This window comes from Colias philodice, chromosome 17 (genome assembly GCF_061535455.1).
Source record: "Colias philodice isolate Cphi_HAF_F1 chromosome 17, ilColPhil1 Martin Lab GWU primary, whole genome shotgun sequence".
Lineage (NCBI taxonomy): Eukaryota > Metazoa > Arthropoda > Insecta > Lepidoptera > Pieridae > Colias > Colias philodice.
The window spans coordinates 7,645,808-7,661,124 of record NC_143102.1 but is presented as its reverse complement, the minus strand read 5'-3'; the positions used below and the strand labels follow the sequence as shown (position 1 = coordinate 7,661,124).

Genomic DNA, 15,317 nt, shown 5'->3' with positions numbered 1-15,317 from the left:
ATATTTTCTGTTTGTATTTTGTAAATATAGATTTATACTATTCTATTCCGTTTTTTATTTAATAATAATAATATGAAAAGACGTACTTAGTAGTAATAAACATGCTCCAAAATGTGACGCATTATACTATACTCATATAATAGAAAGAAAAAAAAATGCACAAAAAATATTTATTTGTGAATTATCGATAACAAGGCTGACATCCCTTAGAGCATAGCATCAGATAAATATCAAGTTAATGTCATTAATGTTGAGTGACACAAATTTCAACCTTATCTCTATGTGTTGAGGTTCAAAGTTATATCTATCGAAAACTAACGCCCTCTGTTGTGGAGTAGCTGAATGTTTTCGAATTTGGAATTTCTGAGCAATGAGAAACAAAACAGCTTATATACCTAGGGATGTTATACTAAAATAAACCGTAACATGGTGCGTTAGGGTACATATTTAAATGCTGAATTTATAACCTAAGTCAGTTTCTACTCAAATTAAGCTGTCCAATCAAAGACATAGTTTACTTGTAGTGTACTGTATAACTATCGGTTTAAATGTGTGGGTTTGGCGACACTGGTTTTCATACTAATTATGACATTAAAGCACTTCTATATGTTTTTACTGTTCTGTGATTGTTTTGTTTGATATATATTATTATGGTATCTATTTTAACATTAAAATAAAAAAAAATAGTCTTGCTGACATAAATCCAGTATTTCACAAACTGTTTGACATTATATTGTAATGTAAGAATAATTTGTGATGTTTTGTTTAGTTGATCACAATGTTTTTTGTACCTTACTGTCAGCCTGAATTATAACAAAGTGCATTTGAAATAATTACCTCTCAACAATTTGTATTCAAAATAGTAATATGTATTTAAAGGTTAAAAATAAAGGTTTTAAGTTATAATATTAACTATTAGTTTATAGTTTAAGTTTTTGTATGACTAAATATCTAAAAAGGATACGCTTTTTTACCAATTAATAAAGATTATTGTGAATCTCATAGACCAATTTATTGGTCTGTGAATGTTTTCTAAAGAACAATGCCCATTTTTCACCTGAACATGTATAGAAATGAAACAAATCTTAAAATTTAGCTTATTTTATTGTGAACTCATTACGCTTATCATTTTTTTATCAGAGACGTAGGAAAAAAAGATTTTTGTTATTTTTCTAAACTCGTACAAACTTCTTAAAAAATGAAATTATGGTTTTTGAACGTTATCTGTAGAGTTGCTACGTTCCGGTTTACTTGCTGGCGAGTGACGACTGGAGACTGACTTTTACTATTTTAACTAGTTTTATTACTGTTTGTTATATTTTAAGTACTTAATTCTTTTACCTAAATAGTAAAATATTATGAACATTTATTAAAGTCAAGTAAAAAATAATACGAACATTATCAGTTTACGTTTAATTATGATGATGATAGAGTGAAACGGATTGTTTTGACGTTTGACAGCCGCCTGTCATATTCGAATCGGCGCAGTCTCTTTCGTTTTGCGTTTGCGTCTCGTTAATAGGTAGAATTAATAGGTAGAATGATATAATTAATTAACTTTTAAATACATACTTGGTACATATGTACTGCCTACATATTTCCATAGCTATTTGTGTTGATAATTTGCCCGCGACAATTCCTAACCTACAAAGTAGTAATTCGTATTTTTTAAAATTCCTGGCGTTTAACTGGTAAAAGTGAAAACAGGGAATTATTCCCTAATCAAGCACGCAGTATTCCTGCTATACTTGCGGTCTATACATAAACTTTCTTTATCAGGTTTTCAAATGTATGGAAGGTGGGCATTGTCCTTTGAAACACTAATTTTTTTCTGTAAAATTACAATACTGTTTTGATAGGACATGTTTTTTCATGATGAGTCAAGAATTGTTAAATATCTTTAATTATTATTAGTAATTTTATTCGCGACTCATGGAACTGGTCCTTTGAAAAACTGATAAATAGAGTATTTATATGTAAGGTTTTTTTGTTTGAACAATCATAACATTAAATGTTGGCAAATTTTGTACAATAAAATATTTTTGATACAGAATTATGTTGTTTGATTTCGAAAATAGTTTTTATTTAAGGTTTGTGTTTTATTTAATGTGCATTTGGGTAATTCTGGATGAAGGGGTGATTGATTAAAAAAATATGAATAATATTTGTTTAATCACATCAAGCCCGTTTATTTTCATGCGACGCCTTCACGATACAATAAAACGATGCTCTGAAGTGGTATTCACAATAATTTTCCGAATTACCCGACATCCGGAATTCCTCGAATGCACTAAATATTAATTTATTCTAACAGGTTCGAATTTTTACCGGTTCTATCTTTTGGTTAGGGAGCCAGGTGCAAATTTGGTTAACTATTTCCTCTCAAGAGATAATTCGTCAGACGCATAAGAGTATAGTATTATAAAGCCTTGTGAACGTCAGCTGGCGCTCGGTTGGGGGGGTGAGCGGTTGTAGCCTCCCACGCACATAGGAAAAAAAATACATTCATTCAGTCATTTCCTCTCAGCTAAAAATTTGTCAAATTGTAGCTAACCCAATATCTCAACGAAAAAAAATAGTCAGCTGGTTACAACATGGTGTATTATACGTCAGCTGGTGTCTCGAACATGAAAGTTAAATTTAGAGAAAAATTTATTTTCCGTTATTTCCTCTCAAACAAAAATTTACCTGATGATAGCTTATATGTAACTGTGGATAAATATATATGTCAGCTGGCTGTATCTTGGTGGAAAAACCGTCAGCTGATACGGGAGGCTACAACCGCTCTTCCCTCCAACCGAGCTCCAGCTGACGTTCACGAGGCTTCATAATACTATACTTTGATGCATTTTACTAATTACCGCTTGAGAGGAACTTGGTTATAAAATCTGCTGCTGGCTCCCGGACCATTTAATATAAAAAGCCGTGCAGCTTGGCCATCACTCTAAAACCGGTCAACAACCGGTCACGTAGCCGCTTTTTTTACCGACCGCCGTAAAATTATTTTAAGTAGGTATATAAATATTTTTAGGAAAATCTTGAGCTTCTAAAATTATAAGTACTAGGTACTTATAATTTTACGTTTAATTCAGCAGCAATTCAGTATGAAGGAGTTTGGGCGTTCGGCTTAACTTACTTCGCACCGAGAAGCTTCTCGATCAAGTATTCTTTCAAGGCCAAGTGGCCAACCCTCTCTAATCAAATCGAAAAGCAATAAATTATTTATTTATTTATTTATTTAAGAAACATCACATGCACATTACAGGACAATGCCCAATCCGACATAGCTTCGACATACTTAGATACTAAATTAAAATTACATACATAAATTAACATAGAACATTCTAACAATAACAGATTCATTACTGTAATACCACCCTTGCGAATTCACTCATAGGACCAGAGTATATTATATTAGGTATACCAATGAAATGAGTCCGCTCCTGTCCGCTCCTAATATATAGTTATTGTGGTCCGCTCTTTCGTGCGCTTCCTGTGGCTTCATTTATGATGCGGATGGCTCGTAATTATGTATAATTTAGGGGGATTTTACTGTTGATTTGTAATAGAATCGGGGAATCACTTTTAATAGAGTAAATTATTGCCAGCTAAGATGAATTTGACCAATAATCGGAGAAGTAGATACTTAAGATATTAGAACAAAAATAACTGATGATTATGTTGAAAAGTATATTAATGCATGACTTTTTAAAGTGTTAAACGGACATTTAGTTAAGGGATACATTTTCCAACATTTCAAGCAGATCCTCCTGTGTCGTTTTTGGTACATTAGCTGTAAAAATAAGATCATTACTTGGAACATTTTTACGACTTAAATCAATATTTTTAAAATATTTGTACTTGTGCAATGCTACTGGTGAGCATTTTTTGGTTCTTGATTCAATATGATTTTCATGTAAAGCTTGCTTTTGCGGTGACGCTGTTTCCATAGGACCCAATAAACAACGGATTTCATTATCATCAGCACAGTGAATGTGATAGTCATCAATAGATTTCTTTTTCTTATCGTGCTTATAAATATTTTCCCCTAGATTTTTAAGAAATTTAAGATTAACTGTAGCAGGTAAATTAAAAGTGCCATCATTGCGCTGCAGTCCTAGTCTTAAGAGGACGGAAATTTTTGAATGATATTCAGAAAACCAAAGTATTAATGTGTTACAAAGGCATTTATAATCATTCTCGGTGAAAATCATTGCTAAATCGTCAAATCTTTTGATTGTGTCTTCAATTATTTTTCTAGGGAAATAAACGGGTAGTAAAGTGGCTACACATTTTAAATGTCGCCGGCTGATGTCAAAAATACTCTGATTTGTCGCTACAGCTAATTGCCATTTGAAGATCATTGTCATTAAATCCCAAAGTTTATTCATAGAATAACTATCAAGTCTCATAATCGATGAGGCAGATATATCTTCTAAGAGTTGCTTGATAACGGCATGAGGAGCAACGGGCTGTGGTATAAATAGTTCTTCCAGGAGCTTTGCATGTAGAAGGACTGTTGTTATATCGGTGAGTACTGAAAAAATAAGTTAAACAAATCGATAACTGAAAGCTCTGTAATTTATATGTAGCTGACAGCTTTCAGGTTAATATACAACAGTATTTACCTATCTCGGATTTGTCCTCTGGTATGTTTTGCATTTTCAGTCTCTGCTCGACGACATAAACCATTTCACAGCCGAGATTTATCACAATAAATGGTGTTGCAAAGTGAGACATATTCAAATAAATTATCACAATGATTATTGACGTTATTTATGCAGATGCTATAAACAAACTCACTTCTCAGGGGAAAATTGCAGATATTTCTCGCAAATTATTAGTAGCAGATAATAATAGCGATAGAGTTTTATTAGTTTACGATGTCTTTGAAGAAAGCAAATTTTTCCCAAGTATTTTACATCACCATAAAAGTGAGAAAGTGTCTACACATTATCGTAACCTAGGCAACCAATGCTATCAAAAGAAAGATCATTATAAGGCTTGGCAATATTATAATTTATCATTTCTTTATGCCCCTTTGGATTCAGAAAGTTATGCACTAGCTCTATCTAATAGGTCGGCTGTATTTTTTTCATTAGACAAATATGCTGAATCTTTACAAGATATTGAACATTGCTTTTCCTTAAATTACCCTGAAAAAGTTCGGGATAAATTGATAAAAAGGAAAGAGCTATGTAAGGAAGCACTAAGTAGTATTCAAGATGAACCAGAAAACCCAGAAGGAAAAGATATATTAACATTTAAGGGGGAAAAAAGTGAAAGATATGTTGGTGCCAGCACAAAACTTGAAGTTGTTTATAACAAGGAAATGGGTAGACATGTTGTTGCAAAGGAAGATATTAGGGTTGGTGAAGTACTTGTTGAGGAGCAACCTTATTTTGCCTTACTCTTAAAGCAACAGCTCCTATTTGGCTGTAGTTATTGTCTCTCTAGGAAACTGAATCTAATTCCTTGCAAAAATTGTTGCTTAGCTCTTTACTGCAATGAAGAATGTAGCTCAAAGGCCTGGAAAGAGTATCATGAAGTAGAATGTCCATTGATGGCTACGTTGGTAGATATGAATTTCACCAAACTTGAATTACTTGCTCTAAGAACTGTTATTAAGGCTCGCACTGATCATCCAGATTGGGAGTCTTTATATAAGACAATCGAGGAAGCCGAGTCAAATGTTGATACAGAGTTTCATGGTCATGTAAAAGTTGGTGATAAATGGGTGTATGACTCAAAATACTATGCCTCAATACACACCTTAGCAACCAATGTGGAGAGAAGATCTATATCTGATATATTTCAAAAATCAGTTACTGCTGCTGTGTTTTTGAAATTTCTTTTAGATGAAACAAATTTTATGGATGCTGATACTGAAGAGGCCAAAGAAAAGATATGGAGATGTGTGGCTGGTTTACTTTTGCTTCATAGTATGACTAGTCCAACAAATATGCATGGTATAAGTGCTAATACAGAGGGTGGCGGGAATGGGAAATTTGGAGATATAAATATAGCCAGTGCACCTTATGCATTTCACAGCCTTATAAATCACTCATGTGCCCCAAATGTAGTGAGGTACAGTCAGCTTGGTACCAGTAACATGACATTGTTTGCTTTGCGACCCATTAAAAAAGGAATGCAGTTATATGATAATTATGGGTAAGTTAAACTTTTCCTATATTAAAATGTAAATTTTTTGTTTTATGTTTCCACCATTCTAGTACATATATTTTATATTTAAAGTTATTGAGATTTTTTGTTCATTTTGGTAATTACGTCAGAAGTTAAGGTTGACTATTTTTATGGATTGGATTTTGAATAAAAATAGTTTACCTACTTCTGACAGATTCCTGATTCTATTTTATGTTTGTCTGCCTATTAACATCACAATACCTAAGTGTTTCTTACACAGATATTTTTTTTTCTTCACATTGAATGAAAATTATATATATACATTTAGCATAACATGTACATAAAGATAGATTAAGCAAATTGTTTTCATCAAAATTATGATTTTAAAGTCTCTAATATCTGAAATTTCATCTTCAGTGCCCATCATGCAATAGAGGACCGCATGGTGAGGCAGACTTCACTGCAGTTCCAATACAAATTCATGTGCATGTGTGAGGCGTGTGTTAACAACTGGCCCACATACCTGACTATGCGACAGAAGAAGATTCCGCCGAAAATAACCAGAAATAAAAATAAATTTCTCAATTACAACATTATTGATAAGCTACAGCATGGCGATAAAGAAACGGCAATTAAAATATTTCGTAAGCTATGTAGCCTTTGCGAAGAATTGGAGAGTTACGCTCCTTGTATTGAGCTATGCGATTGTCAGGAAGGTCTTAAACAATGTTTGGTTATAATGGAGGGTATCCTACCTTTTGGTTGCAATGAAAGCGTTGACTGGCAAATGAATGTATTGTGACTGAAGCGTTTGAGGAACTGTTGCAGATTCTTTCTTATATTCTCAGTATTGCAAGCAACATTACTATATTTTTATAATATTAATCTCACGGAAATATTTATATCTTTGCTACTTTATATATTTGATTGTCTTAAGACAGTTTTTGAGTATAATATTTATGAATTTACTTTTGAATAAGATATACATATTACCTATACTTCTACTACATATATTATTGTATTTAGAATACAAAAATTAGATGGATAAATAGTACTAAGTCATTTGCAACTAGTATGTGGTAATTTGTAAGAAAGTATTAAAGGCCATAGACACTAATATAAATTTAAAAAATACTGGCATGGCAGAATTAAGTTATAGTAACTTTATACATTATAACTTGTAAGTATTCAAATCAATATTAACCTTTGTATTACACTGATATTAAATGTGTGATGTTAGCATATCTAAGATGTCTGCGTAATGTTATTATAATATAGTCATAGTTTTTATATACCACCTTTACATTTACGATAAGTGGGTCGATCAACTTTTAATGGTCCGACGGTACACGCATCATGTCCCTGAACGATAATTAATAAACATGAAATCATAAAGAGTTAAATTGGTTTTAATTATATTCTTTTTAATATTTTCTAACATTATTGTAAACAATATTTTACTTGTTTTATTAATTTGTGCGTAGTTTCATGGTTGTCCAGGGACTAAATGCAATTTTCCAGTACTGTCACATTTGTCCCCAAGCTACAATGCATTAAAAAACTTCGCATCACGAACACATACTATCACGACCATAAATACCAAATACACTGCTTGTTTCAGTTAATGATTATTGACATAAAAACATACAAATAATTTTTTTTTAATTGGATATTATACGATTTTCAGGCATTTTACTTATGTCCCCATAAATCATCTACATGGCACAGGTCTCACAGACAACCGTAATTTAGTTATGGAAACAAAACACAGAGTGCGCGGTAGATTCCTAAACAACAAGCTAAACACAATAATTAACTGTCGGGCTCAAACGCCATTTTGATTTGTATAAAATCACGGCAACAGTCGTCCGAGCAACGTTGGTGAGTGTGGGGTGGCTTTATTGTCAGTCCGTCAGACAACTGTGATTAAAACATATTAAGTACTTGATGCATTGTTATCAATTATACTACACGAGATGCGCTTTCGTCTATAATTTAGTGTGAGCTGAGATTAATATATAAAATAATAATAGTATTTGCTTGGCGGGTCAAAATTTTAAAAATGTCCCGCGGACAACCAGTCACTTGGCCAACTAAAGTGGTTGTACCATGGACAATTTGGTTGTCCCTAGGACAATAATTATATAAAACTTATACTTTAACAGTTAAATAGTTCATGTTTTGTTTATTACTCGGCTGTTTCGGGAACACATTTTTATTACGCGATTTTATGTCTAGTTTAATTGTAATTTTAACATTTCAAAAATCAAGACGACTAAGATGTCCCCATATGAAAATCACATTATACTTCATTCATTCAGTTATATCGAGAATCAGTTCATTTTAATTAAGTAAAATCAATAATACGATACGTAACAACCTCGCCTTAATAGTTTTTTTGTAAAAAATATCACTATTTCCGCTTTACTGAAACTTTTTTATATATGAAACATTGTTTGGTTGTTCAAAAGACATCATTCGTTTCAATTTTAATAAAAATATTTCGTATTTTGGGTGTAAATAGAACAAATATCAAAATATTATTTATTATTTAATATTAGAAGAATTTATTTTAATTCTGAAGGGAATTTAACATTTAAAAAAGTACTATTGTGTAAGTTGTCCAAAGGACATTATTTCCCGTGAATAGATCGGTTCGTGAAGTTAAATCCACAAATGTATTTAATCAACATCACTGCTGCCTATATAATCTTAATCTACGAAGAATTATCTTCTAAATGAAATAGTAAAATGCTGAAAATTAAGTTAAAAAAAAAATACGAGAAAATTATGATCGGGACCTTTAAAAATTGATTGACCCAAGTACGTAATATATATACTTACGATTAGTAAGTAGTAAGTTATAATTACTCACTATGATGCTACGTTTTAAGAAAACCCTTAGGGTATTTATTTGAATTTTTGTCTGATAAGCCGGGACCGCTGCGCTTTTTTTTCTTTCGGCTTCGCCTGCATAGTCATAAACTTAACAAATTATGTACCAACTCAACACTTGGTCGGGGATCACGCATAGTTACGTACATAGTTAATGCAAATCGGTGCAGTAGTTTTTGAATTTACCGCGAACAAACGCACAGACAGTGAGACAGAGGGGCGGAGAACTTTCAATAAGTTTCGATCATGAAGACATATATTTTTTATTTTTGTTATTCATTTCTAGTTGTAAACAAGCCACGGCTATTTTAGAATTGTAAAACATATTATACGCGTGCGTAGCGGACCCGGCTTTTCATTGGCGAATAAGTTATAAGCAGTTACATTAAGCTGCCTAGTTATTTTTTAGATGCTCGATAATATTATATATCATTAAGAGATTGTATTTGAGAATTGTGTATTAGATAGTGATGTACGCTATATAAGTTTATCCGTGGATAAGCTGTATAATAGTTACATAAAGTACTTCTGAACTTAAGTTCTGTAAGTAAGGGCCTCCCCTTACATTTTCTTTACAACCTATTACATTTTATTTATTACCTAGGCAAAGCCTAGAGTGGCCTAGACTATGCTTTGTTAGCGCGTGTTTTCATTTGCAGCTATCTCCAGTCTTTTAAGTTTGTTTGAATTATTTAACATAAATAGAATTCACGTTTTTTATTGTTTTGAAATTTGATAAGTATGAGTAAGCATTTAAGGTGGACAATACTTATACTTCAAAATTATTATTTATAGAGTACTTTTATATTTAAACGAATCTTGAATTATAATTAATGTATCAGTATTTTGAACTTTGTATTAAAAAATAGGTGAAGTAATTAATCTTTTAATACTTCCAGTAAGTTGTTTTATTCATAATTAAAATAAGTAACTTTAATAGAAATACCACATGACAAGGAACTAAAAGCTGTGGCTCGTAGGATTTATACACTTCCAACTTATTACGGATTTAATATAAGCGAATAAGAAATGTAATGCCAAATATAAATCATATTATTATAATCGATAAATCGATTACCTAACATATTAGATATAAGTTGAAGTGGTTCAAGTGAATGTAATTCAACATAAGCATTTTCAAATAAATTCTCTTTGTAGCAAATGTAGAGTTTTCTTTATTTTCATTATAAATCTTTTAATATCCTTTTCATGGTGTAACAATGCTCAACAGATTTTTAATATTATAAGATATAACGACCCACATATAAGTCACAATAAGTATAAACGTAGTAACTATCTTTAATCTGTGGTATTAAACATATTCTAAACTAAGATTCTAAATACATAATAATAAAAAAATACGTATTGTATTGAGGTACTACGTTAACGTACAGATCTATAAATTTATAATTTCATTTGTTATGATACTTTGTATCTTTATATAACCAAATATACTAAATAATCACTTTGAATTACAACTAAATGCTTTGATTTAATCAAAATAGAGGAGGATACTCGGCGAACGGATAGCGTACCCATCTTATTTATGAACTCCGCTTTGCCCTTGTGTTGTGTTGAAACCGTAGAGGCATTTAATATCCGTGTACTGATCGTTTTGCTTTACAGACAAGTGGGTAATGTGTCTTCTGTGTTCTGCCAGACCAGAGACTTAGACAATTTTTTTGACTCCAGGATCGCTAGTGGCTAGGCATCTCCACGACATGTTTTTGATTGAGTTTCAGTCGTCTCATTGTAGCTTTCAATTGATGATTAATGGGAAGTACAATATGATGCAGTATCATCAGCTAATTTAATTTTATCAAAGACTTAATATTATACTATCTGAACTTGATTGCAATCGCATGTCATTTTATGGCATTCAATCTTCATTAAATAGTGCCTATGAGTAAAGGGAAACAATGCATATTATTGTTATAATTGTTGTTACTATATCTAATTGTCTTCTCTCTGTGCCTGAAGGTAAGAGTCTGTCTGGCGAACCAATTTCAGCATCAATAAGAACTGGTATATTAATAATCTTATCTTCATTTAATAATTTAATGCGTCCTGATACTTTGGGATTGATTGGACTAAACTTGCTTAAGTAATCAAGAGCGCAAGTAACTTCATTGTATGCCACAAATTCTTTTTCTAGTCCATCGAACATAAAATAACCGTCTCCTCCGTCTGCCAAAAATTCTGACATAATTATTTGGTACTGTAAGCCATCTTCTATATTTTTTAGTGTATTGCAATCACTGCAGATAGCTTTTGCTCGAATGACGCGGGATCCCGCTACCTTATTTAAGTCATACGTTACTTCTACACCAGACATTTGCAAAAATTGGCCCGTTGCGTCAATTTTTCTCCATGAATCTACAGAATGCTCTAAAGCCTTCATTAACACACTTCCATTCATGTGGACTATACAAAGTGTATCGGAAAACGGTATGACTGTAATCCAATCGCCTCTTGTTAAATTGAAGGGTTTCTTTGGTTGATCTATCGACGTTCTTATCCTCCCACCTTGGATAAGTGCAATATTTACTTGAGAAAATTCAGCGTAGTAATGTTTTGTGTAGTTTATCATAATGTCGCTTAAAAAGTTTCCTAAGTTACATTCGTACAATCTACAACTTTCTCCATCCAAAAATGTTAGAGAGCTCCCTACAACTACGTTATTTATACGATCAATTTCACTATGGTATGTCTTCACGATATTTAAAACATCTGGGTCCTGTGGTACTGCATTATTTAATAAAACTGGTTTCCCTTCGTATTTTATAATATCACCAATTTCATTAAATGTTAAATATAAGCTACCCATATATTTAGTGTATGCGTACGCCTGCACCACAAGGACCTTTCTTCCTGATTTTTGCATGACAATAGTTGGATACGGTCCCTGTGGAAATTCGGGTATTTCAGTTGTATTAAAATTTGATAAAAACGTGTTTGAGTGTCCGCCTATGACTATATCAATATCTTCAACTTCACTGGCTATCTCCAGATCCTTGATAAAACCAGAATGGCCTAGAGCTATAATTATATTAACGCCATTTTGTTTGAGCTTTTGGACTTCTCTTCTTACTGCGGGTATTTCATCCTCATAGTTTACTTTATTTCTTGGAGCGAGAAATTTTGTATCAGGCGTTAAGTAACCAATAACCCCAATTTTTACATTATTCTTATTTATAATAATAGATTTGTATAGGTTTTTTTCAGCCTTTAGATCTGGTACTTCGTCTAAAATGAGATTAGCAGCTAATACCGGTGAAGTTAAATTTCTTATAAATGGTATTACTCCATCCACCGCTTCATCGAACTCATGGTTTCCCAGCGACTGGAAAAAAATAATATTAAAAGAATTAATTACCCTTAACAAAGTAACTTAAAGTGTTCAAGGGAAAAAAAAAACACTGTTTTCAAATCAATTTTTTTATTATAGGAACATAACTAGGAACTTTGTATAACTTATCATCTAAACTTACGATATTAATTTTTAAGTACTCAATCAATATCAATATTACTCATATAAGTTAATAATGCTTAAATATATAAATAATGTGTTAAATTTTCTACAATTTATTTGTTACAATAAACTAATACCATATACTAATACTATTGTGAGAATCATAGGCGGTGTTAAATTATTAGAATCATTTTCAGTTAGTTTTTTGTCAAGTATAATTACACGTCCTTCTATTTCTGGGAGAACTGGACTATGATGTTTTATATATGCATTTGTACATTCTATTTCGCCATAATTTAAAACTTGTATTGGTAAGCCTTTTAACATTGAATAGCCATCCCCACCATTGGATACAAAATTAGGCATGATGACTCTATATTTCCCGCTTTCGACAATTTTCGAATATGTTGGTATTGAGCAATTCCAACACCTGGCAGTGGCTTCAACTACTTTAGAACCAATGGGTTTTGTGATGTCATAAACTACTTTAATTCCTGATACTTGTAAAAATTCTCCAGGATAATCAAATTCATTCAGATTAGCGACAGAGTGTTCTAACATCTGCATTAATATAGTGCCATTCATTGTTACAACTACCAATACTCCTTCAAATGGCAGCACTGCTATTAAATCTCCTTTGGTTATTGCGGTCGGTATTTCCCTAACTGCGATTGCAGATCTAATACCCCCACCTTGGATTATAGCTATGGGCGCATCAGTCCAATGTTCTCCTTTATATTCTGTAGCATATTTATAAATCATGGCATCTGCAATTAAATTACCAAGATTACATTCTTTGTGTTGACAGCTATGGCCATCTAAGACAACTAATGTAGTGCCGATCACTTCTTCTGTTAAATTTAGAACTTTTGCTTTATACCCATTTATTATTTCTAAAACTTCTGGATCTTGAGGTATGGAATTATCCAACAGGATTGGATTGCCATCTGCGCTTAAAAGTTCACCGTTTTTGTTAAAAACCATATGAAGTTTACCTAGGTATTTAGTGTAAGCATAAGCTTGAACTACAGGTACTTGTTTACCTGAAGCTTGTGTCACATATGTGGGATATGGACCTATTATTTTCTCAGAATCTGGGCTGGTACCATTCCAGAGAAAAGTATTAGTATGTCCTCCAATAACTAAATTCAGACCATCTACTTCTTTTGCGATTTCAATGTCTTTTAAATATCCAGAATGTCCTAGAGCTATAATTATTTTCACACCTTCACTTTTTAGATTTGCCACTTCTTCTTTTAATGCAATTATTTCGTCTATATACTCGACATTATTTTTTACGGCTAATTTTTTTGTCTCTGGTGTTAGATAACCGACAACTCCAATAGGCGTTCCAGATATGTTAAATACAATTGATTTTCTTAAATTGGGTTCTGCTTCTAATTCGGGTACTTTAGTGAGTACGAGATTAGCAGCTAATACTGGAGATGTTAGATTTTCTATAAATGGTGTTAATCCGCTAACTCCATGATCGAACTCGTGATTTCCAAGAGACTGTAACAAAAGAAAATTATTGTCAGTATATGTTTCAAAAATACGAAAGTAAAGATTTGAATGTTTATAAATAGAAATCGATTGTATATGAATGAGTAGTCCCATAAATATAGCAATAACATACAACAAAAGCTATCCAACTACGGGTATGTACATAATATAACCTACGCACCAGGATTGTAAAATATATGTAAAGGAATTTTCTTGTGCCAAATGAATAAATAAAAGTGCATTAAGAGGTAACATTGATTTATTATAAAGTAATTGTAACAACTACTGAACTAATAACTACATTAATTAATATATTGTAAGCAATGATATTATATATAGAAACAAGAGGTAGATACGTCATCAACGCACCAAAACTGATTCCGTGAATTGGTCCTATTTGGGACCAATGCAATCAGTCAGATTGTCACCGGTCCCAGTGAGCGCATGTGCCTATAGGTACATTAAAGTTGTCGAAAATGCCTTCCTGTGTGTTCAGAAAGTGCACGTATTCGTGCAAAAAAATAAAGAAAGATAAAGGAATATCATATCACAGCAAAATATATTAAATTATTACAGTTTAAGAGTAAAAATAACAATTTACAATTCTTTATTAATGACACTTGCTTGACACGTGTATTGAAATAATGAAAGGGATAAAACATTGCTTCAATCACTAGTGTGACAAAGCTAGCGTACACTGTGTTCAAAGATTATCATGTAGATACGATTATTGAAAATAGAACGGTTATTTTATTAATTTCGATTTGGGTAAATACTTGATTAATTTTATATTTAAATCCACACAGTGCATATAATTAACAAATATATCTATTTATTATATACAATGAAATCGTGATGGCAAAAATGTTTGTTTGCAAAAATGATGTTGAATATACGTATACATTGAAGAAAAGATTATCGCTACTGACGAAAAAGGCTATTTGCTTTTCTGTAAATAGCTATTGAACATATATAAATTTTATTTGTGTTTTAGATAAAAAAGGCTTATACTTCATCCTTTCTTTTATTTCATCCTTTTTTTTCATCTAGGCACCACTATTATTATAATTATCCTACAAGTTGGCATTCCTACCAGAGTCTCAGCTAGTATTAGTATACTTGGTGTCGACATTTCGTGTGATGTCCAGTTTCGTTGTCATCTGGAAGGTAAGGCTAAGTTAGCCTCTCAAAAACTTGGTGTGCTCTGTAGAGCGGGACAGTATTTCACACCCGGCCAACGCCTTCAACTCTATAAGGCACAGGTCAGGCCGCACATGGAATACTGTTCCCATCTCTGGGCCGG

At 32.2% G+C, this 15,317-nt stretch overlaps 3 protein-coding genes across 3 annotated transcripts in view; 1 reads left to right on the top strand and 2 right to left on the bottom strand.

The window, feature by feature from the left end:
- Positions 1-3,539: 3,539 nt before the first annotated feature.
- OSCP1 (Organic solute carrier partner 1) lies at positions 3,540-4,740 on the bottom strand. The gene is made up of 2 exons (XM_089705475.1): positions 4,629-4,740; positions 3,540-4,537 (listed from the first exon to the last, which is right to left on the bottom strand). The coding sequence occupies exons 1-2, from the start codon at positions 4,738-4,740 to the stop codon at positions 3,729-3,731; spliced, it is 921 nt and encodes a 306-aa protein (XP_089561601.1). The 3' UTR covers positions 3,540-3,728.
- A 19-nt stretch (positions 4,741-4,759) lies between these two features.
- On the top strand, positions 4,760-7,459 carry LOC149481174 (protein-lysine N-methyltransferase SMYD4-like). The gene is made up of 2 exons (XM_089705473.1): positions 4,760-6,171; positions 6,562-7,459. Exons 1-2 carry the CDS (start codon positions 4,760-4,762, stop codon positions 6,944-6,946), a joined length of 1,797 nt encoding a protein of 598 aa, XP_089561599.1. The 3' UTR covers positions 6,947-7,459.
- A 2,429-nt stretch (positions 7,460-9,888) lies between these two features.
- The window catches only part of LOC149481173 (uncharacterized), a 32,598-nt gene continuing 27,169 nt past the window's right edge, over positions 9,889-15,317 (bottom strand). Inside the window, exons 6-7 of the mRNA XM_089705474.1 lie at positions 13,058-14,023; positions 9,889-12,382 (exon numbers count right to left, since the gene is read on the bottom strand). Of these exons, the coding sequence (XP_089561600.1) occupies positions 10,940-12,382; positions 13,058-14,023 (2,409 nt within the window). The 3' untranslated portion in view covers positions 9,889-10,939. The remainder of the gene's footprint in view (positions 12,383-13,057; positions 14,024-15,317) is intronic.